At 46.3% G+C, this 24547-nt stretch overlaps 1 protein-coding gene across 1 annotated transcript in view; it reads left to right on the top strand.

Moving 5' to 3' along the window:
* The window catches only part of GGA2 (golgi associated, gamma adaptin ear containing, ARF binding protein 2), a 336280-nt gene that overhangs the window by 261014 nt on the left and 50719 nt on the right, over positions 1–24547 (top strand). The window contains exon 13 of the mRNA XM_069647399.1: positions 4750–4913. Coding sequence (XP_069503500.1) covers positions 4750–4913 — 164 coding nt within the window. The remainder of the gene's footprint in view (positions 1–4749; positions 4914–24547) is intronic.

Here is a 24547-nt window from a genome sequence, read left to right as displayed (position 1 = left end):
TTTTATCCTTTTGCCATTTGGGGTGCTTCCTACCTTTGGGAGTGCATATTAACCTAACACCAAGTTGACCTCAACTTACCCGCATTGGCCTTACAACTTGTGCCTTCTAAAGGTGACTCCTCTTGAGTTCTTCTGATTTCTCTTATGAACACTGACTATTTAAGAAAAAATTTCTAAGAAGAAGAGCATCAGAATGTTGACTTTGTTCACTGACATTGGCTGTCCTGGCTCCCTAAACGCCTCCTTCTGAACCTATTAGCTTTGGTGTGCTTGTTCTCTTATATGTCTTAAATGTTGAACACTGTAACGCTCACCTGGTATCCATGGGGATGTCACTCAGCCTGTTCTGACCTCTTACGACCTCGAACCCTTCCCCGGAGTCTACTCGACTGGAGACTGGGCCTGAAACACAGGATTGGTAGAGTTTAACTCCCTATTGTTTCTGTGTGCTTGAACCCCTTCTTCCCCGGGGTCCAACCCTTCCCTTTGATCCACAGCTCACCGTGTTTTCTTGGAAAGTGTGCTCTCCTTCCATCTTTCAGCGCAGCGGCGCGTTGATTGATGCGGGCTCGTTGCTGCCTAGTTACTTCACTGGCAAGAGTCGGACAGGTAAGTATAATGAGTCTTTTGAACAGTTCTCTAACTTCATTCCTTTCCTTCATTAGATGATGGCCGGCGTCCGGGGATGGCGACGTGCTGCTGAGATGAGTAGTGCTGAAGGTGAGTGAGAGCGCGATGCGCGATGCAACCCTTTCGTATTTGTATTGAACGGAGTTCTTTTTCTGTGTCTTTTAGGTGCTGCGAGGTTTTCAGCGTGGATGCCGGTTATGAAGAAGAAATGCGGTGAGTAAGCGCGGTATGCGGCGTCTCTAGATGTTTCCACGCTAACCTGGAGTGTCTTTTCCCCCTTGCAGATGGATGAGAAGTTCCGGAGACAGAGTTCCCCCAGAGCGGCTGGGATTCAGGTAAGCGTTTGAAGCTCGTACAGTCTTTAAAAATAAGCGAAGACAGGGGAGTTGCTAGGTCTGGAAAAGACCCGGGGCTAAGCTGATATCGGAACTGTTGGGACTGGGGGCTAGCCAGACCTTTGGCTGTAGCTCCTGAGATTCTATCCGGGGCTACAACCAAAAGATCAGGGACTATAGCCCCCTTAGCCCCCCCCCTAGCAACGCCCCTGAGCGAAGATTTGCTGAATGATTACTAATGCCTTTTTTCTGTTCTTTTCCCTTTTCCTTGGGAAGCGGCGTGCCGGGATGGGAATGACACCCCCGAAAAATGCCCGCAGACCAGAAGAAGCGATGAATGATGGGCAGAAGCGCCGCAAGGTAAGGCTGTTCCTAACAGTGCTCTTGTTCTTGCAGGAGCTGAGCGCAGAAGAAAGATGCAGGCCTACTGGAGACCGATCCGAACACAGCGAGTGTCACGCTGCAGGTGCAGAAAACACAAAGCATGTTCCTCAGCCTGGGCGTGGCTTAAATAGTCGCTGGGTATCCCAGGTGTCTCTGGGCTGAACCACACCCAAAAGACTAGACTGCACATGCAGTTCTGGGAACCGAAATATGTGGGGGCATCCATCTTGTCCCCATCAATGCACTACAAGTCCAATCCCCAATGTTATCCTATGGGAGTGAGTGAGTCTGGTGCCAAGTCTGACTCCAAGTGGGTCTTTGGAGGGATGGAGAGGCCCTTGAGGGCCATGTAGGTGATTGTGGCCTGGCTCCAGCCTGACATCTTGGAGGGCTGGGGACATGACGGGCAGGAATCATGACAAACACTTTAATGCTGGGATAATTGACTGCCTGCATCCCTTTGGGAGAATCTAACTGTTTGTATAACCTATCAGTCTGTTCTGATCTAACCCTACCCTTTCCTTCCTGAGAAACTTAATATTGCAAAGGTGATAATGTATAAATGTTATACTGACCTCAAATGCCGTCACCTACGGGTGCTTGACATGTGTAGCATATGACTGATTTACTCACCTTCTTTATTGTTCACTATTGATTTGAATCCTAATTGAAATTAATGTTAGTCAATTGCTGCTTTTTAAAGAATGCTTTAAATATCTTTGTGTATAAATCAATAATATATTTATTATAACTTTAAGTGTGTAAGTGTTTACTTATAACTGTATTTACTGGTTTCATTGCACAGCTCACATTGCCCCTCTTAAGATAAGCCTTGCTCCTCAGTCACACTACCAACTTGTGTAGTACAGGCCGATATTAAAAGGTGGGTCTAATACCAAGGAGATAAGTCTTGTGTAGTCCCACACCAGTTGGACTACACTAATTCTTACCTAACAGTCACTGAGAACTGTTTGTCTTCCCACCGCAGGTGAGTACCCATTTTCTAGCTTGGTTGCATTACTTTGTTGTCGACCAAAAAATTAAGCTCTGCGGGTCTGCAATTATGAGGATTTATTCTATTTTACCTGCAGGTGGCTTGTGGTCTTGAGTTTGGAATGTGCTGTTTATCTCTGACCTTGGCTGTGAGCTCTGGCCTTTCTGCTCTGTGCAGCCTGGTTCTGCTCCCCCTTGTCCCTTGTCTTGTGGCTTGAGGCCTTCTGTGATTTTCATTAGACTTATAATATGTTTCTGCACACTTATCGTGCTCTATTTCCTATAGGTTAGTCGTACTTGGTCCTAATAGGCTCATTATGTACTCCTGTAGTTTCATAGGGTTAGTTGCGATAAGCATCTGCAAGCTTGCTCTGCATCTCTTCATTGCCTTGCCTTCAGCGTTTCTGCACTTGGCTAATGAGAAAATAATAAAATCTTTTGACAGTATGTATATGTATCTGTCCTCTATCTACAGAACTGTGTAAGCATGTTCTTCATGTATACGAGTGTGTGTTCGTGTAAAGCTATGTATGGCTGCGAGCGTGCTTCATGACGAACGTGACTATGTCATGGTGTTACTAATGACAACAGCACAGTGGTTTCTCGGCACTTAGTCAGTGCTGTCCATGATGGCATTTGGATCCATAATCACTGTTGAGGCACCTGTATCCATAAAGGCATTTACTGGATAAGGTAGGAATGGCTGCCTGAGAGAACATCTCTCTGCATACGTGTCAGTCATTGGTGCTCCTGGGGGCTGCACAAATAATGAGTGGCTCTGTGTGTTCTTGACTCTTCAGGCTGTCATGTTCATGGAGATGAGGGGGGCATTCCTGTGGCCCTCTCTTCAGTAGGCCTATAATTGGCAGGACGCTAGGATCCCCCCCTGCCAACTTCTGGGAATCCTGTTCATAACACTCACTTTATTCAAAAACATAGTCAAGAAGGGTACCCATATTTGGGGCTCCTCCTTAAACAAATTGATTTACAAAAAATCCAAGTCCAGCGATTTGTTAGGGTTTCTGTTGAACTAAAGCAAGCTCCATCTCCCATTCTGTAAATTTCAGGGGCTCAAAAACAGGGCTGCCCACTCCAGCTTTAGAAAGAAGATAACCAGCAGAATGTGTCTAGCTAATCATCTGATCTACCATCGACAAATCGGCATGAAACAGGGTACCAAAATGGGTTAACCAATCCTGAGAGTTCAATCCTGACTAGTCATTATAACAGCCTGTGATTTTGGAACTGGTGACTTTTGGGCACAAGCCACAGACCATCTAAGGGTTGAACTTCATATTTTAAAGTACTTACCTGAGTTGCACGAGTTACTGAATCAAATGCTTTCATATATATCCTAAGGATGAAAGTATTTATCTGTTTTATATTGTTGGCATGACAATAGCTGATTAGCAGTTTTTACTTGCTTAGTGTGTATTTTAAAGGCTTAACAAAAGTAATTGTATATGTTTGTACTTAACTGTCTAACTCTAATATTGGTGTTGTTCTGCTGGACACATGTTCATTGTGGCCCTAGACCACACGTACACACCTCCTGAGACTAAGCCTTGATTCGGTGTGGCTGCAATTTCAGTGTCTCCCTGTTCACAATACTAGGGTGGCCTCCCGAAAGCTACTCCGCGGGTTGATTTCGGAAATCCATCTTGACAGCTGTTAACTGCAAGGAATGGTTTAATCTGTAGGACCTGTTCTTTCTGTATGGCATAATGACACCTGTCTCGGATTCTCCTTTAGATTTTTCTGTTTCTTCCGGTATGACTGGATGCTTGCTGGGCAACATTTATGAATTACCTAGTACCTTATGTATGTTTTAGTGTTTACGGTATGGAATAGCGCTTGACACATGGCAGGATGCTTTATGTATGGAATGGTGCTTACTGTGTGGCCTGGAACTTTGTGAACGGATACTTACATCTGGCCTAGTGCTGAGGTCTCCACCTTTTGGACTATAGATCCCATCATTCCTAGCCAGTATAGTCAATGAGAGGGATCATGGAAGTCATATTCCAAAACATTTGGAGATCCAAAGGTTGCTGACCACTGGGCTAGTGTTTTCTGTATGACCTGTCACATTCTATGTGAAACTTTCTGCATGACCTGGTGCTGCTGCATGAACTCGTAGTTGTACCTGTATAGAAGTTGGCTTCTTGTAGGGTGGGATAAGGCTTTGCTTTAAAAATGTAGCATTGGCCTATCGTCTACATACCTCCTGACCACAACAGACTTTACTCTGCAGTTTATGATGCCACAAGTATAGTGAGGAGCCACAAATAGGCTACTATCGGGTGCTATACCCCTACCCTGTTTCTCCAACCTCTCTCATCTGCTTCTGAGATGCACTACATCTTCTTTCTTATTATGTTATTATAAACTAATAATTATTTTCCAGCCTGTGGTGCAGAATGGGCTTCCTTGTGCCCAAGCCTTTTCTCAAACGCAAACCATGGAAGCTGGCCGGGCCCTTGTACCGAATGGTGGACTGAGTGAGAATTTAATGAGTGGCGGGTTGATTTCTCCTCCTCAAAATCCATCACTGCCCCACGTGCGGCTCAGGTAAGCAAAATTAATTTCTAACTACCTACATCTAAAATGTTACAACTGTGTTAGGAAAGATTTCTCATTTTCCATCTTTCCCTCCATAGTTTCCTATGGAACCCCATTCATTTTGCTCTGCTTTTATGCTGTCCTGACTTTTGAAGCCTTCAGATTGACTTTCCTTGTCTTTTGCTCATTGTTATGGGAAAACTGATCAGCCCTTCAGTGTTTCAGTACTGGGAAACTTTGTTTCTCTTTTCAAATTCTACAATTATACTGTGTAACTAATATCCTTTGGGTAAATGTTACTTAAGTGAAAGGCTATTACCTGCTGAGCCTCTGCAAACTGCTTAGAGGCTGGACTGTTCACTTTAGTCTTTTAACATGTGAAAAAGAGTTTCCAGTTTCATCTGTACTAGAAATTATGAGTTCAAAGGTTTGACTCTACACACACAATATCAACAAGCTGGATCAGTTCTGTAAACGTGCATTACAACCAGATTGAGATTGTAGAAATAGAATACTCTACTTATCTTTTGCTTATAATGCTGAGCAGCCAACGTTCTTTTGCTTTCTACTTCTGTTGAATGAACTCTTGGTTTCTGCTTAACTTGTAAATGCTATATGTAATACTCTCACTCATCTCTCCTGGTAAAATGCATAAGTAATGTCACTTCAGTACCAAGAGAAATTAATATTGCTGAAAACCTTTTTCTTTTAAAAATGAGAGGCTGCCCTTGAGAATTGCTGTGCTCTTTCTAGTGCTCTGCTTTCATAGTTCCATAGTCTTGCCGGGCCCTTCAGGAAGTATTTGCCACCGCAGCCGCTTTAGAAAGATAACTGAGGTACGTGAGTATTTATTTGCACGCAATGTTAGTAATCCATGGAAAAGTAGAATGCACGGAAAACAAATCCTCTCACAGCCGCACGCACAAGAAACCTGCACGCTACTTAAAAGTTAAAACCCCTTTCAGTTTAACTAAAACACACACGCTTCTCCCTCGCGCTGCCAACATTTCATAGCCTCGTGCTCGCGACAGCTTAAAAACCAAAATCCACATGCTTCAGTACACGTGCATTTAAATTGTTCTGAACTCGCACCCAACTTCAGGTGAAAAACCACGCACTTAAAACACACGTGCATTACTACCTAGATTATTATAACTTCCTCTGATTTCATTGTATACAATATGTAACACTCCCACCTGCAGTCTTCAGAAAACGATATCCATGTACTGCTGACTTCTTACTTCAGATGTTTTCTCTGGTCTCTGGATAAGGCCTTAAATTATGGAAAACTTTAACATACAACCTGTCACTGGGGTTCTAGGGAATGAAAGGCAGTTATAGAATCCTGCACAATAGCCAAGTACCCAAACCATTGTCCTCCCAGCCAATCAGATAGGCTCAGCATTCCTCCATTTTAACTTGGAAAACCAACTCTTAAAGAAACAACCTCCTATCCTGTGAATCACTACAGGCCTATTCCAGCCCCCAGCCCTGACAAGCAACTCCCAACTTTTCTCCTAACTTCATTGCCTTTTATACATTTTCAAAGATGATGTAATTTAATAATTAATACAAAACATTTCTATTAGTCCTCATAATTAAAGACAAACACTCATGTGCCTATGATTTGTTGGCTTGACTGCCACTCACAGGCACCTATGACATCAATTGGCATACAGACTAATTAAATTTGTGTGAGATGCTCTTGACCTTTAATATGAATCCTTTAATGCTTCAACAAAGAACATTTCTGACATCATCCTGGAGGTAATTTTGGCAGGCGATAGCATGCTTTCTTGCCAAAAGGTCTACAGCTGCAGTGGACTCCCTGTGAACCCAACAACTGTTGCTAGCTGACCAGCTGTCTGAACTAATTGCTGCCTTCCCTTGAACATTACATGGTGACCCCCGGCTCATCAAATGTCAGAATTACTGCCAAGAAGTACGGACATTAAGTCCCATCATGTCCTAGTTCAGCGAACCTTTAATGAACTGCTATGAGGGAATTATTTCATTATTTCAGTATGATGTTGTGTTTTCAGTATCCATCTTAGAGTTTGCCTGACCTCGTCTCAACCAAAATGGCTGAGCAAATTACAAAATAACTGACCAATCTATTTTTTGTTTCTCTTCGGTTTTAAACCTAGAATGTTGGTAATTATGACATATGTATGCTACCCAACATGCCCTTTGCTTGGCAAGGCATTCTGACCCAAACTATATATGTAGCCCTACAATGTGCTTGTTTCGCCTTTTAAGCACTACAATTCTGATTTTCACAATACTGAAATTAATGATCAACCCGATAAGTTAAATAAGTTCAGTTTAGGGGGTCTACCTCCCATACATTCCGTTTGTGGAGGGTGGTGTCTACCCCTATACAGAACTGTGATACATTTGAACTTGGGGAAGGGAAGCCCAAGACCTACTCTTTATTTTTTATTTTTTGAACAATTTTTATTATTTTAAACAAACAACACTCCAAACATTGCAACCATTTAGGACGTTCATAATCAATATTAAGACATCACATTATTCAATGCTCTCCTCCGTCCTCCCCCTTCCCTCCCCAAAAACTCAAGCCGTCATATCCGTGCCATCCACCTGAGCATCTTCAGGTGACTCAATTATTGTCAGCTTATCCCAGTCTTCTGTTTCCTGATTGACCTGGTGGGGGTTTGCCATCAAGGTCACCAGTTGTCTCCAGGCTATTAGGGGGCCTACCTCTCCTCCCCCCTCTAGTGACTGCTTCATGCCAGACCACAGTTTCTGCTTCAGCCTATTTCAGGAGGTCTGCCCACCACATCTCCATTCTAGGACTGTGGGCCGCTTACCAACACATCGCAATTCTACGCTTGGCCACGATATAAGCCAAGTCTTTCATTTTGCTAATATGTTTTAGATTACGTGGCCTGGAGAAACTCCCCAGCATACATGCCCAAGCAGACCCCACGTCAAGCAACACCCCCTGGCTAGCCATTCTCGTCTTCAGTTCTACCCAGAATATCTTCACCTCTGGGCAAGCCCAGAACATATGCAACAGCCCAGCCTCTTCCCCCCGCACCTGGGGCATTTCTGTATGGCAGAGCCACCAAACCTGGCTATTCTGCCGGGGGTCAAGTAAGCTCTGTGGGTGACATACAGCTGGATCTGCTGGAGTCTCGCGTTCCGGGACACCTTCTTATGGTACCTTTGGGCTCTATCCCATTGTCCCTCTGTCATGGGTTCCCCCACCTACCCCTCAAGCCTCAGTTGGAACAGCTCTCCTTCCCCGCCTTCGCACTCAAGAGCTCATATATCTGAGATATTTTGTGCCCGCCCTGCGAGACATCGTACATCATTTCTAGGGTGGCATCGGGTTCTTCTGCAAGTACTGTTTCAGGCCACCTTTCCCTCACCCATTTCATGATCCTGGTGTAAGTGATATATTGGCCCTTATGCACCCCTGTCTCCTCCAGGAACCTCTCAAATTCCACTGCCTCCCCCTCCAGCCATACGTCTCCAAGGGTGGCCAGGCCCACCGGTTGCCAGTATCTGCGGACCCCTTAAATCAATTGGGAATCTTCCCCACATAATACCACCAGCGGGACCTGCTGAGAGAGCGGGTCCGGGTCCCCCACAGTTCTCCATGCCCTGCGCCAGACCTCCCAGCCCAGCACCAACAGTCTCCCCCATCTCTGCCACTTTCGTTTTATGCAGCCATACTGTCTCTTTTAGGAGGTATGGGGCAGAGTCACCCTGCAAAAGCCTGGCTTCCGCAGATTCCTCTGCGGACAACCATCTAGCTACATATAATAGCTGTTCTGCCAAATAATATAATTCAAAATTCGGTAGGTTTATGCCCCCCTTGTCACACGAGTTTTGTAGTTTCCACAGGGCCACCCCATTTCTAGAATTGTGCCATATGAAGCCCCTACACAGGCTATGGAGTCTGGCAAAGAAACGTCTGGGGATCAAGTACGGGACATTTACAAAAAAGTGTAATAGTCTGGGCAAGACCACCATTTTGAGCAGCGCTGCTCTTCCCATCATGGCCATGGGTAATCTGGACCAAAACACCATGCACATTTTAATACCTTCAACTCCTTTCTCCGTATTGTGTTCTACCTCTATCTTGTGGTATATGTTTATGCCGAGATATCTAAACGTCTCGGTCTACGAGGGTATTTGCAGAATGGGCAGGTTTTTCAGTGGAATACTTTTGTACCTTCCTAAGGGGAACGCGCTGGACTTCCCAGGGTTTACCGATATGCCCGAGAGGGCGGCATAGCGATCCATCACCTCCAGCACATATTGCAGATTCTCTTCCGGGAAGCGCAGATAGAGGAGCATGTCATCTACATATGGTGATATCAAGTGTGTGTTTCCTGTCGTACGAATCCCCACCTCTCTGTATTGTTGCCTAAGGCTAATTGCCAACGGCTCCAGCGCAAGGATATATAACATGGGCAACCAGGGGCTCCCCGTCTGGTTCCCCTACTGAGTTGCCACTTGTCCGAAATTATGGTGCCTGTTTTGACCCTTGTGATCAGGGAGCTATAGAACATCTTGACCCATCTAATATATCCCGGTCCTATCCAGTATCCTTTCAGGGTCGCCAACCACCATGGCCACCTCACTAAATCAAAGGCTTTGACTGCATCCAGCGACATTATGGCCAGCTCGCCCAGGTAATTTTCCGTTTGATCAATAATATGGTGTAGCCTCCTGTGGTTGACCGTGATGTTCCTGCCGGGGACATAGCCTGTTTGGTCCGAGTATATCAATTTGCCAATTACTTGTTTAAGCCTGTTGGCAAGCACTGCCGTGAGTATTTTGCTATCTTGATTAAGCATCGATAAGGGCCTATAGGACCCACAGTCCACATTTGGCTTGCCCGGTTTCAGGAGCGGGATGATCACCGCCTCTCGGAGGGATTCCGGCAGCTCCCCCTGCTCGTAGACCTCATTGAACATGGCCAGCAGCGGCTGGAGTAGCTCCTGCCTATACACTTTGTAGAATTCGCTAGGTAACCCATCCGACCCGGGCGCTTTACACGTGGGCAGGCGTTGGATCACCGCCTCCAGTTCTTCTGAGGTGATTGGGGCCTCCAGATCTGCTCGTTCTAGGTCATCCAAGGTGGGCAGCCCTATATCTCCTATTGTTTCCAGAATTTCTTGACCCATATCTCCACCCGCATCTTCATACAAACGTTTATAGTATATGAGGAACTCCTCGTTTACTCCCTCCTTGGTGTTACGGATCTGGCCTTCCGCATCCCTGACTTCTCTAATCACCAGCCGGGGTGACTCATTTTTGTATAACCAGGCCAGTAGTCTACCCGGCTTGTCTCCCCCTGCATGTTGCCTCTCTGTGTATTTCTTATAGTTTAGCTTACAAAGTCTTTCCCAAAGTTCGTTGCTAGCGTTTTGTAGATCTCTTATCTTGGCGCTGTCTTCCCGGGTGGTCCCCCCCTTCGCATCAGGTCCTCTAGCTCTCTTTCCGTGTCCTGCAGTTCTCGTTCTATACCTCCTTGGAGCCCTTTGGATTTTGATATGGCTACCCCACGCACCACGACCTTAAATGCCTCCCATACTGTTCCCATGGATCGTACACTGCCCGTATTGATGTCAAAATATTCCTCGATGGCCTCCCTCAAATCCTCTCAGAATCCCGGGTCCTGACGGGCCTCAGCTCTGAGCCTCCACATCAGGATTTGCGCTCTAGGGGGTTGATGTCGCCACTCCAAAACCAAAGGCGAATGGTCCGAAAGTACCCAGGCTTTATATTCTGCACTCACCATTTCTCCCGCTATCTCGGCAGCGGCGGCGAACACATAGTTCAGCCTAGTATGCAGGTCATGTGGCGCTGCGTAATGCGAGTATTGCCTGTCCGTTGGGTGCAACCGTCTCCACACATCCTCCAGTCTGTCTGTCTGTCAACATTGTCCCCAACACTTTAGCTGCTGGCGCAGGTTTTACTAGCTTGCTGTCTGACCTGTCTATCCCGGGGTTCAGGGTGCAATTGAAATCACCTCCCCACAATATTGCGCCACCCAATAGGGGGCTAATTTTACTATATAAGGACCTAAAGTATGCTGCTGTATCATGGTTAGGGGCATATCAATTTATGATGTTCACTTCTCTGTTTTCTAGGAGTCCCGCCACCACCACCATTCTACCTTCCGGGTCTGTCGTCGATCGGAGCAGCTGAAACGGCACATTTGGTGCCACCCATGTAACCACTCCTCTTGCATATGCCGAATATGTGGCTCCTGTGATGCTACCCTTCCATTTTCTCCTAACCACCTCCAACTTCTCCTTGGTGTGGTGGGTTTCCTGTAGCAGAGCTATATCAATCCTCATCCTCTTTAGGTACATCATTACCTTATTGCATTTTAGGTAACTCTTGAGGCCCCGCACATTCCAAGTCACAACTCTAAGGTTACCCAATTCCATTGACTTGATGTTCTCCCTCTCCCCTCCACTTCCCATGTCGTTCCCGATGGCTCGTTTTCTGGCTCATATACCTCCCAACATCAACAACTTCCCCCTCCCACCTTTCCCCAACTATACCCCACTGCACACAACTCTTTCCCTCCCCCTCCCTACCCAACCCCAACAAATGCCCAGCTCCATCCCTGGATCTCAGGCCCACCCGCGTCTGGTCCTTTCTCGTGGTATTGAGGACTAGGACCCCGCAGGGTGTCACCAAGCTAATAGTGACCTAACTAAGCGCAATGCTATGGGGGTTCAAGGGTTGTCTCCCGGGAGCTCCCACTTCTATAAATAGGATTATTCAGTTCAAATGGATCTTGCAAGCATGTACTTTCCCAGCAACACATTCCCTGCGAGCTTAACTCGATGCTATATTCTAGTCCCAGTGTCTTGCGCTATGTCACCAAGGGCGACACAGCAGCCTGTTACTTATCTTCTCTGGCTTCTGTCTGGATACCTGACTCCTGGGGGCGACTCTGCATATCCAGCCACTCCATGACGTCCTCTGGCGTTTCGAAAAACAAAGTTTTGTTCCTATGGAACACTTTCAGTTTGGCTGGGTAAAGCAACATATATTTGTGACCCGTTTCCCTCAATCTTCTTTTCACCACTCCGAAGTTCATTCTGCTGCGTTGTACCTGCAAGGTGTAATCCGGGTATGCAGTGATTTTCGCAGGCCCCCTTTCGATCGTTCCGCCCTTCCAGAAGAATTTGAGTATTCTTTCCCGATCCCGGTAGTTCAGAATCTTTGCAATCAATGGCCTGCGGGGGGGGGGCTCCTGGCTGCGGCCTCCTCGTCAAAGCCCTGTGCGCCCTCTCAACAGCAAACCCCTGGGTCAATGCCCCTCCGGTTATTTCCTGCAGGAGCATGTTTCCACGTATTCCGTTGGGTTAGGCCCTTCCATTCCTTCTGGCAAACCAACGATGCAGATGTTATTACGTGTGGCGCGTCCTTCTGCTTCCTCTGCTCTGTTCTCCAGGTTGCCCACTCGCTGTACAAGGGCATGGATTTCGGATCTGTGGGCAGGGCATTCCGCCGTGTTTGGGGCCATCTCTTTTTCCAGGTTTCCAGTGCGCTCCGCAAGCGTTCTCACATCTTGTCTTAGTAAGTTCACATCTTCCAGGACCACTCCGACCTTAAGGTCCAGTGCTACTTCCAGTGTTCATGGCCAGGCCCAGTTTTGTCTCCCAGGCAACGTTCAGGTCCGCAATTGCTGCCAGCACCTCCTGGATTGTGCCCGGGGCTTCCTCCATCACAGTGGTAGTTTTGTCCTTATTCCTGGCCTCCTCAACCCCTGGGGATGTCTTGGCATAGGCCTCCAGCGTGGGCTGCTTGCCCTTCGGTCTCACAGTTTTATTAGACATCATGCGACGCCAACTTGGTGTGGACCAGCACAATGACCTCTTATGTGCAGATCTATGTGGTTTCGGGCTTTCCTTGATGTTTAGGGCCCGCTTCGACCGTGCCAAGGGTATGCGCCTACAGCCTGTTGCACTCCCGGAAAGGGCTATGTCCCCTCACGTGCCTGCTCCAGCTCAGTATTGTTCTGCAGGCCCTTTCCGTGTTTCCCTCAGTTACCCGTGCCAGGCGTTCCACCTGGTGTTAGTGTGGCTCCACTAGCTTTTGTGCTGCCACTACATGCGTCTGTGAGGTGCCTCCACAAGTGCTCACTCCTTCCTGGGATCCAGTCGTGGTGGTCTGTTGATCTGCCGCTTTACTTTTTTGTTTTTTTTCCTCCTTATTTATTTTGCTGGGGCTCCGGCGCCAGGTGGTCGTGTCTGGCGGGTCCCAGCGGGCTGAGCATCCAGGTGCCCCCACGTGTTATGCACACGGTTCCTCCTGCTTCCGTGCACCCCACGACCGGGCCGGGGCACCTGGGCGACTCCTCCCCCGCCTGCGCTTTATGCTGTTGCTGCCGGTATTATGTCCAGGTAGGGGCTGTTGCCCACAATTATGTCCTGGGCCGGGTGCGCGTTCCTGCACTCTGACTGAGTGCTCCACTGTGTGCCAGCTGGATACCGCCCTCAGGGCGCCCCTGATGTACAAAAGATCTAGGGGAGATCTCCCCTCCAGGCCCCCCTGTACCTCCACTGCCCGGCTCCCAGGTATATAATGAGTCTGCTCACCGCCAATCCTGGCTTCAATGCAGATCATCTGCCATAATCACTTCGCGGCTGTATGGGGAGGGCTCCGGTACCATCCTGATGAAGATCCGGATCTCTGGATTGTTCGGCGTCTTCCGTTGCGTCTAGCCCCCTCGGGCTCAAACGCTTTGGGGGTCTCCACTCCACCAGGAGCCCCCAGGCCCAACAGCAGGGCCGAAGGCGCACGGCCTCAGCTATTCCGTCCCCTGCGCTCGATGACCTCAGTGCATCCGGGGGCACTCCGCTCCAATCTTGCACCGCGTTCCGTGGTCCTGGTTGGCAGAGACCGCTCATCTCTCCTGTGCCCGTTGTGGGCTTCGGCGTCCGCTCCTCAGTCCCGCAGGCCTCCCCCCGCACCCCCAGCCGGGTCCGTCAGTCCCCAAGACCTCCTCTTTATGTGAACTGTGATACATTTTAACTTGGAGACGGTAATTTCAGAACCTTACCAAACACAATTGAAGTGAATCTCTATTGGAACTTTATTAATTTTGAGATAGGGAATGCAAGAAGAGCTCAAGCTGCAAGTAGTTTAACCTTTACTTTTGAACACTTATATTTTGCTGAGAAGATTCCCCCACCATGTTTACTTATAGTTGTGAGGACAAGCATAGGTTTTGACACAGACATATTCTTATTTTGGACTTGTCAACACAGACTTTCCTAAATTTCTTTAGGTAGGGAAAATCCCACCTAAACATAGGGCAAGTTAGGCGTTACACCATCCTGATCATTAATAAAGTTTTGTTTGCAACTGTACATCTGTTGTCTGTGTCATCTCTCTTGATACCATGCTTGTCTAACAGGAGTCACTCCCGTAAAGTCCTGCTTTCCCAAAACTCTAGGGAGGGTTTTGCTTAGCAGGATCACTTCCCTTGCCTCAAAGTGGGGGGGGGGGGACTTCCCTAAGGAAGTAGGGATGAAGTCTCCAGATTCGTCACAGTGCCTTAATTGACAGCAGTTATATTTTTACAGTTTTTGATTTATTTTTTGGTGTGCACATTCGTGTTTACTGCATTTGGCTACTAATGCCCTAAAAGGGCCATGCCACAGGATTTACGCTTGTTCTTTGGCCATATTGTAGTTTGGCCTTCTACCTTTTCCCAAGGAAATTCCTTATAAGGTCATGCACTTATCCGGGAAATCTGCTTTCATGCGCTAATAATGCCTGTGTGTGTGTGGTCCAGAAAGGGCATGGTGCCAGAATGTCTGGGTGGGGGGGGCGAATGTGAAACCAGTAGTTGTCCCTGATTGGACAACTACTGGCTGGAATGGTGCAGAGCCTTAGCATTTGTGGGCTTGGACTTGCTTCCAACTCGGATTTTGGATAAGATCCTCTGCAGCCATTTCTTCAGATCATCGTTGGAGCCAGAAATCCCTCAAAAAAGAGAAGCCGGCTGAAGATCCGAGCATCCCTTCCATTAGCCACCCCTGTGAATCCCTGCTCCTCTGCCTGATCTCCGAAGGCCCTGAGCGGTGCTTCAGCCCTTGGACTAGTTAGACCAACTAGTCATCACACCTTCTCTGGGATCCTTCCCTTCTGAGCCTTTGGAAGAGTCCCTGGACTGCTCGGTGGACTGACCAGCTCTCTCGTGGGCTACCCCACCAGAAATGTCCAGGACCTCGGTGTTTGCCAACTTGTGCCATTAGTAGCCTTCCGCCCACATTTCAGCTTTCCATCTTCACAGGAACCTGCCCTAAAGCCGCTGTTGTGACCGCGACCAGAAGGATGCCTGTCACCACCTGTGTTCGGAGACCGTCGCTGGACCTCACCTTCCTCCAGCATCTGAAGGGTCAGTTTTGGTAGATTCTCCATTTTGTCTCCGGAAAGGGTTGCATCTTGCTTTTCCATTGCACAAGAACAATTCTCAAACCTGCAACTCCTGAATACCTCCCAATGGAACAAACGGTAGAGGATCGAGCCCCTAGACAATCCACAAAGTTATCAGGGAAAATCACAGTCATGGGGTAAGTAAAAACAGTGTACTTGTCCCCCCTTTCCCCCCTCCCTACCCGTCCTCCATAGAATAACATTGGGAACAAGTCACTTTCTCTCCTTCCATTCCACCTTTTGGTCGTCAAACCTGGGTCTTTTATCCTGCCCCTGGGTTAGGCTTGTGTCTGGAAGAAAGGAAAACACATAATTACTTATGGGAAAATTGTTGCAGAACTTTTGAACTATCACCAACGCAAGCTTATTGAAACTTACCTACACAGCCTTCCTTCTGGTAAGAAACATTTTGGACACAAGGCCCTAGAAATCTTACGGTTTGGACTTCTTAAGATAGGTTATTGTCGGGTGATCTAGTTCCATCATTGGCTACATTTAACATACTTACCTGCTTTTGCTAACTAAATTACTTGATGTATATTTGAACCTATGTTGACAGTATATATTTGTATCATGGAGTGTTGTGTGATTATATCATTTGTTAGATTCGTTTTCCAGTGTGTTCAGAAGGCCTGCAATAGATAACTGTATTTTTATGTTTGACTGTCTACATTGAGTTATCGTGTGCCATACTGTGTGGACTCATTGAGGGCCACACTATTACTCTGCTAAGAATAAGCCCTGCCTGCTCATCCACATACCTTCATTGGGTTTTGACAAACCTCATAGAGTTCCCTGTTCACTATAACTAGGGTGGCTCCTATAATCTGTACACCAGGCCAAATTCTACAAATCTATCTTTACAAATCAGCTGTAACAAGTGAAAGTTTGTATCAACAACTATTACTTACTTTTACTTACTTCATTTGTATTTATGATGTGATGCTTGTTCCTGGATGCTATATTGTCCATATAGTGGACCCTAAAAAAACATAATGGTACACGAGAAGATCCAGGTAGATGTGAGGACTGATTTTTGTATTGTGAATCTGTATAAATCTAGGGATGATAATAGTGAGGAGTTGTTACCTTTAAGTGAGAGCATTATTACAACTTTTGAACCCCTGCACGAGCCAGGAAATAGCTCAACAAGTGTTGGGAAGGTTTTTTCAAAGTCCCCATCAGAGATAGGACTTAGGGAAGCCAATCTTAGACAACATGAATGTCTCCATTAAAGTTTAACTTTACCACTCCATTTAGGTAGCAAGGCTGGGCAGTCAGGATGAGCTGTTGTTCAGTACATTTTTCACCTACAGAAATGATAAGTAAAAGGAACAGGTAAGTACAAAAATAATTTTGTTTTTTATACTACCACACTAAGGCACAGTTTACACAAATAAAGGCAGGTAAAAAGATTACTTTACATATATATGTATATCACAGCTTGGCACCCCACTATGGGTACTCCTGACTAGTATTTCACACAGCTATCACACTATGGGCCTCATTATAAGTTTGGTGATATTTCAGCAGTAAATCCATCAAAATACCACCAAACGGAATTACTGTTACCTCCACTTGGTCTTGTGGGTTTACCACAGGATTACAACGGGTGATAGGTGGTGTAAATTCCAATTTTTTGGAGTCCATAGGATTCCATCAGGGATTTTTGGCAGAATTACCATGGCTGATTCTTGGAAGGAAATTGGAGGATTTATCTCACTTTTCCTAAAAGAATTGTAATTCTGCCAAACTTGTAATTTGGTGGTGCGGGAAAAGTGGCATTAACGGAATATCCCCCACTTTTTTCCTGCACCGCCAACCTTGTAATGGGGCCTGTACTGTACTTGCTTAACTGCTGAAGTAGGGAAACTCTGTGTAAAAACATAGGCCTTACACTTGTAAGGCAGCCCAGACACTGTGTGGCTAAGTTCAAAAGTCCAGTCCCTAAATACAGAAAGTGTTAGGAAGTCTTTGGGTGTACCAGAGAAGTTCTTCAGAGTTACAGGAGTAGCACTAGGAGAGACCACTCAGAGGAAGCATGCATACAGGCAAAACAGAATTTAGAATCTAAAGTAAGTGGCTTAAATCAAAATGTAGTAGTTGAAGGAAATCACTATCAGCCTTAGAAGTACTGGCCCGGCCACATCTCACCTGTGTCATCCCCTCATAGCCCTACGGTCAAAAGCACTTTGCACCCAATGCAATCCTAATGAGGATAGGGGTGGTTCAAGAGATATAAGGGATCTCAGCCCCTACAAGGCCAACAAAGGTAAAAAGACTCCTAGTAAATAGGAAATCACTGGGAACGACTCTGTTCACGTTCATTGTGGGTGTGCTGGGTCATCAGGTTGTTGGTTCAAGGGAATCCACTGGCGATTGTCTTCTAGTTCCTCAGGATACCTCAGACTGGGGTGGAGTTATGCTGAATCAATCCGACAATGGAGCAGAAACAGTCACGGACACTGTGTGAACAAGTCTTGCATTGACCCGCGGAAAGGGTAAGTAAACCTCCTGCAATTCGGCGATTGGACCTCAGGATCCCAGCAGGCTCTTCTTCTGATGAAGGATATCAAAGCAGTTTTCTGGCTTTGAAACACAGCACTGAGAATGCCCATGAGGATTTCAGCCTTGATAGAAGTCGTACCAGCGGAATGGAGCAGGTGAATTGCAGGCCTGCAAACTCTTTCGGCACAGGGATAGCGATGCAGCTCAAGTTGGAGATCTTACTGGTTATGCCCACCAGTGAAAAAGGAGAGATATCTTGCAAAGTTCTCCCCTTTTGATTAGAAGCTCGAGGTCCGAAAGGCAGTGATGTTGGCTGAGGCACTCCTGGTTCCTGCAGCAGTCCTTCTGCGTCCCTCAGTCATCTTCTTCTGACCTCTGCAGGTTCCAGTGGTCAACTTAATTCCTGAGTCCACCTGCCCCGTTACATTCTGAGATCAGACAGGAAGCTAGCCCATCCCACCAATAAGGGCCTTTATAACATTCAAACTTGAAGGAGACTGCCCAATGATGGACAGCCAGCCTACAAGGGTCAGCCCAGAAACATCCATACCCCAAGAAGAATATGGAGTAGGGCCAGACAGCCTGACAAACAATGGTACTCTTTCCCTGCTTTCCTGAGGAAAAGCCCATGAAAGTGCATGATGAGAGGGCCCTCTCCACCTAGAAAGATGGCTTAAACTGCAATGTTATGTTATGTTATTGTGCACTTGTATAGTGCCTTACATACCATTGGTGTGATCTCAAAGCACTGTGGGTTGAATGCCCTCTGGGACCGTTGTCCAGGTCAGTGGAGAGAGTAGGTGTAGTAAATAGGAAAGAAAATAAAGGGCGCCTGGCGGGGTCCTGATATGCCCAGGTGGGTAAATATATTGATAACACAAATAATCAGGATGCGAGATCCTCACAAAAATCTGCAGTTTTTGGACATATTTATTTCAATCTCAAAAACCAGTGTCTTAAATTATTACAAACTTTCGCTAAGCACGAAAGCGATACTGGACAGATTTCAATTAAAACATAGGGAAGTGCAGTTGTGCACCCTCATCGGGATGTAGAGGATGAGTACCCTAATGACAAGCACATATGAATATACGAAGTAGGTGACACAAGTAACTCAGATCAGTGCTGCCCGAGGCTGTTCTTCAACCCGGGTGTGGTTTTTAAACAAAAACAGTGTACACAACACGAAATTAGAAACATACAACAAAGGGTATTTTCACAGTTGTGCCACAAGTGATCGACACAGTTGTGTTTCAGCCACAATGGCTTAGTAGAAGCTTGTAGTTGTGGTGGCCTTCATCAGGAGAGACTAGTTGAGGAGTCTGTCCGTGGGTAAGATCTGTGGGAGGGAGGAGATCTAGGAGGATCTCAAAACGTACATAATGAATTAGGGGTTAATAAATAACAGCTCATTGGTGCTGGAGAAATACACCAGTGGTGTATTGGAGAGCACAGCTTACCGTCCGACCGGAGTAAGGCGGTATGCTGTCAAAAGACCTCAGTGAAATCCTAGGTCTGGTGGTGTGAAAAGATACACCAATGGGTGTAGATCGGCCGTGCTGAGGAAACCGGATTCAAACGGCGCTGGGCTTAAGATTAGCCATTGATCTAGAGAGAGGGAGACACAAAAGTATGCCCCTGTCAGAGCACTATGGTGGCGAGATACTAGGTAACCCCTCCAGCACTCTATAGGGAGCTAGTGTGTGCTGGGTCTAAGAATTTAAAAACACTAGTAAAGTAAATTTAACCTTACATTCTCTGGGAAACAGTAGTTTATCCCAGAGAAGATATTTAAACCTTTAACATGTGTGTTACTGCACTGAGGGTGCTGTGTAGCACACATGTAAAGATGCCTATGGAGTTATCTTAAAACTCCATAATCAAAGAACAGAAGAGTAAAACAAACATCAAAATACATGAAAGAGGGGGAAAAAGGCTCTTTCAAGGTAATACAATCAAGCCCTCAAAATCCAGCAAATTTGCTGGGGGTCTCTAAGGTGAAGGGAATTAGCACATTTATGAGAATTCTCCCTAACACTCGTCCCCCCAGACTAAGGGACAGGAAGATTTAATCCAACCCTGGATGAATCTCCTTACTCCAGTCGGTCAAACATTCTGGAGAGACCATTAGCATTTTGGTGATTACACCCTGGCCTGTGTTCGATGCTAAAAATCAAACCCCTGTAGGCTGATTGACCATTTTAACAATTTAGGATTTCCCCCTTCATCTGCATTAACCATCTCAAGGGTTGATTGTCAGTCTGAATCACAAAAGTAGATCCATACAAGTATGGTCTAAACTTCTTCAGTGATCACACAATAGCAAAACATTCTCTTTCAATGGTTGCCCACCTTGTTTCTGGTTCCTTCAGCTTTCTGCTGAAGCAGATGGGGTGCTCCCTACCTTTCTCATCCAACTGACTCAGAACTGCACCTATACCTGTATTGGAAGCATCTGTTTGCACAATTAAGGTTTGGCTATATTCAGGAGCTCTTAAGACTGGACCTTGACAAAGGGCTTTCTTAAGTCCTTCAAATACCTTGTTGCACTCCTCATTCCATCTAACCTTTTTAGGAAATGTGGGTGAGGAGACCACATTCAAGGGAGAAGCTATGGACCCATAGTTCTCTATGAAGTTCCTATAATAACCAGTGAGACCTAAGAAGGCTCTCACTTGGGCTTGAGTAGTAGGGGTGGCCCATTCTTGTACAGCGTGTACTTTTCTAGGCAATGGCCTTATTTCACCTCTTCCTACCTCATGCCCAAGGTAGGCTACTTTGCTCTGACCACTTTGACATGTACATGCCTTTATGGTTAGATGGGCCTGCTCAAGAGCCTGCAAAACATATCCTAAGTGGTCAACATGTTCTTTCCAAGTAGGACTGAACACTGCAATGTCATCCAAGTGTGCCATGCAGACGTCCTCCATCCCATTCAGAACTTGATTAACCATCCTTTGGAATGTTGCAGGTGCATTCTTTAGTCCAAAAGGCATTACCATAACCTGGTAGAGGCCTGCTGGGGTTGAAAATGCAGTTTTCCCCTTGACATGGTCTGTCAGGGCTATTTGCCAATAGCCTGACGTTAGGTCAAATGTACTGAGGTACTTGGCTGAACCAAGTTTGTCCACCAGATCATCTGTCCTAGGCAAAGAATGGGCATCAGTCTAAGTGACTGCATTTAGAGCTCTATAGTCCACACAGAATCTCAACTCCTTGGATCCTGCCTTTGGCACCAGCACAACTGGACTAGACCATGAACTGGTAGAGGGTTCTGTTACCCCAAGATCAAGCATCTTGATGACCTCTTCCTTTATGTGGGCTCTGGCATTATCCGGCAACCTGTAACCTCAGCTTTTACCAGGTAAACAGTCACCAGTGAGAATATCATGCTGGCCCCAAGGGGTCAAGCCTGGTGATAGTGAAAACAGGGAGGAAAACTGATTTAACAGAAACTTGCACTCCTCCTGTTGTTCCAATGTCAAATTAGAAGAGAGATTAACTCCTTCTATTTTCTCATCTAAAGGTTGTCCCTTGAGGAGATCAGATAGAGGTTCACTCTCTTCCTCTTCTTGAGCTGAAGCTAGAAGCAAAGCTCCCACTTCTGGTCTTGAGACAAAGGCTTTTAGACGGTTGGTGTGAAAGACACTCGGGGCCTCTTTAGGATTGCCTAAATCCACCAGATAGTTGACCTCTCCAAGTTTTCCCACAACCTTGAAGGGTCATAGTCATTTGTCATGTAAGGCCCTCTGCCTTGTAGGAACCATAGCTAAAACTAGCTGGTCTTGAGTAAACTCAATCATGTTGGCCTTCTGGTCATGCCAATGCTTCTCCAGCGCCTGACCTGCTTTTAAGTTATCAGATGGTTCTGTCATCATGTGTTTCATTCTTCTTCGGAGACCTAACACATAGTCAGTGACTCTCACTGGCTTGGGAGAAGGAGCACTCTCCAACCCCTCCTTAATTAGGGTCAAAGGACCTCTAACTGGATGACCATAGAGAAACTCAAAGGGACTAAATCCAACTCCCTCCTGAGGGACTTCCCTGTGAGCAAATAGAAGGCATGGCCGTAGAAGGTCACACTTTCTTCTAAAGCGTTCCTCAAAGGCACCTATCATGCTCTTCATAGTACGGTTAAACCTCTCTACCAACCCATTCATCTGGGGATGGTAGGTAGTTGAGAACTTGTAAGTCACTCCACAGCTTTTCCACATGGCCTGCATGTAGTGGGACATAAAATGTGATCCCCTCTCAGAGATTACCTCCTTAGGAAAACCTACCCTGGTACAAACATACCATGTAGGGCCTTCGCCGCGGCCTGAGCTGTAACAGTCCTCATAGGTATGACTTCAGGATACCTAGTAGCATGGTCTACTACAACCAATATACATTGATTGCCTGAAGAGGTTTGGGGGTCTAAGGGACCAACAATGTTGATTCCTACCCTCTAAAAAGGGACTTCCACCACTGGGAGAGGCACTAAAGGTGCCACATTCTTGGCTCCACTCTTGCCAGAAATCTGACAAGTGTGACAGCTCCTACAGAATTTATCTACATCAGACCCCAATTTAAGCCAGTAGAAGCTCTTGAAGCTCAAGGGACTAGCCAAAGGAATTTCGTGGGCTAACTGTAGGAACTGGTGTCCTGTCTCTAGAGGCACTACAAGTCTTCTGTAGTCCCCTGGGGTAGACTCAGTTGGTTCACTGTAGAAGAGGCCATCTTCCCAGTACAACCTATGCTTTCCTGTCCCTTGCCTGTCCAGCTGGGAAGTTGCCTATTGTCGAAGACCTTCAAGAGTAGGGCACTCTCTTTGACCTCTGCTGAAGTCTGCCCTACAGGGGCCATCTTCTGCCAGTAAAGAGTGCAGCTTAGGATGGTCTTTACGATCCAAATCTCCAACAGGGGTAGGGTCTTCTTTCAGCTCTGAATCTTCAGCAGCTGATTCAACCTTTCCTGGTTCTTTCTCACACTCAGCCTCAGCTGGTGGAGCAGTCACAGGTGTGACTTTGGACAGTCCTCTCGGGGATGTCCTTGTTGGTAGCACAGAAGTGCTTTGACTTTTTCTTTAGTAATTCCTGTGGGCTAGGTGTTATAGATTCCTCTGTAACATCCTCTGGAGGGCTATCTAAGGTACTCTCCCTGGCCCTCCTTGTCTGCTCCTGTTTCCATTTGCTGGGAGGCTTGGCTGGGGGTGCTTGATACAACTCCAAGAGTGTTTAAGTCATTCCCCAACAGGACTCTCCCAGGCACCTCAATCTGTACACTAATAGGTATCTTGACAGTCATGTTGTTGCACTGGATGAGAGCTTGTAGTCTAGGAAGCATTTGGACAGGGCCTCCAGCAAGTTTAGTAAGGCTTTTGGGTGCCTTAGCAACATCCTCAGCCTTGAAAAAAAGATTCATCCAGTTCTGTAATGCTGGCCCCAATGTCTCTAATGGCAGGGGTCTCCTGACCATTTACAAGTACACTGTCCTTGTAATATTATTTTGTGTTATCTGGAATTGGAATTATCGACATCTAAATTCTGCTGTTCCCACAAACCCAGGGACTCTAAAGAAACACTGGCAGAGACTCCAATGGGGTCTTCAGCCAGTACTTGAAAGTTTCCACTTGCCATATGTACTTCTTCCTCTGGGGAGAAGGCTAATGAGACAGTGTGGACCCCTGAAGGTTTACCCTTGCATCTGGGATCCTCTTTCACATGGTCAGTAGACCCACAAGCATAACATTTTCCAAATGTTTTAACAAATGCGGGTTTCTGCTAATCTCCCTCTGGTTTGGCACCAGAGGTTTCACTAGCAAGATTTGGTTTGCCTTTTGGCTTACCCTTTTTATGTTTGGGGCCCTCTTTTGGATTGGAGGTATTAGAATTCTCTTTGCCATCTTTCTTGTGCTGCTTCCCATCATCCTTCTTCTGAGTTGCCCCAGCATCCTTGTGAGTAGCCTGTTTGGCAACCCACAAGTCAGCAGCCTTTGCTAACTTCTTTGGATCAATTTCCTTAGAGTCAGCCAAGTGCTGTCTCAGCTCAGGAGAGCAGGTATCAAAATAGATTATAACACAAATAGATTTCTCATTCCTTCAAAAGTGTTAACTCTGTAACCCTTTACCCAACTATCTAGGTTTTTCAAACATTCACACACCCAGGTAGCCCAAGGGGTACCATCATGCTTTTTGAGGGTCCTAAACCTCTTAAGGTACTGGGAAGGAATGTTCACAAATCTAGCTATCAAAGCTAGCTTTACATTTTCATGCTCCAAATTTTCAAGTTCCCCACCTCCATTGCAGCATCAATTGCAACCTGGGGAGCCTAGACAAAAGCCAAGGAATCAACTGATTCCCTGTGAAACCCTGAATCCCATAGTATTATTCAAAAGCAGCCAACCATCAAAAATATCAAGTCTCACCTCATACATAATCACAGCTTCTTTAGGCATGCACGGCCTCTTAGGACTGGAAGACCTAGACGACTCTGGGATAGAACCATTTTCTTGAGACAATTTCTTCATTTCAAGATGCATTTCCATTTCTCTTAGTCTGATTTCTTGATGTTTACTGTCAGTTTGCACTTGGATTCTTTTGAACTCTAACTCAAGTCTCATCTTTTCAAGAGAGACAAATTCTGGGCTCAGTACTGGACCTGGTAGGGTCCCTGTGGTTATAGCTTGAGGACCTAAAACAAGTAGA

Source organism: Ambystoma mexicanum, chromosome 2q (genome assembly GCF_040938575.1).
Source record: "Ambystoma mexicanum isolate Mex_15411 chromosome 2q, UKY_AmexF1_1, whole genome shotgun sequence".
Taxonomy (NCBI): Eukaryota; Metazoa; Chordata; class Amphibia; order Caudata; family Ambystomatidae; genus Ambystoma; species Ambystoma mexicanum.
This window is presented reverse-complemented; position numbering and strand designations above follow the sequence as displayed.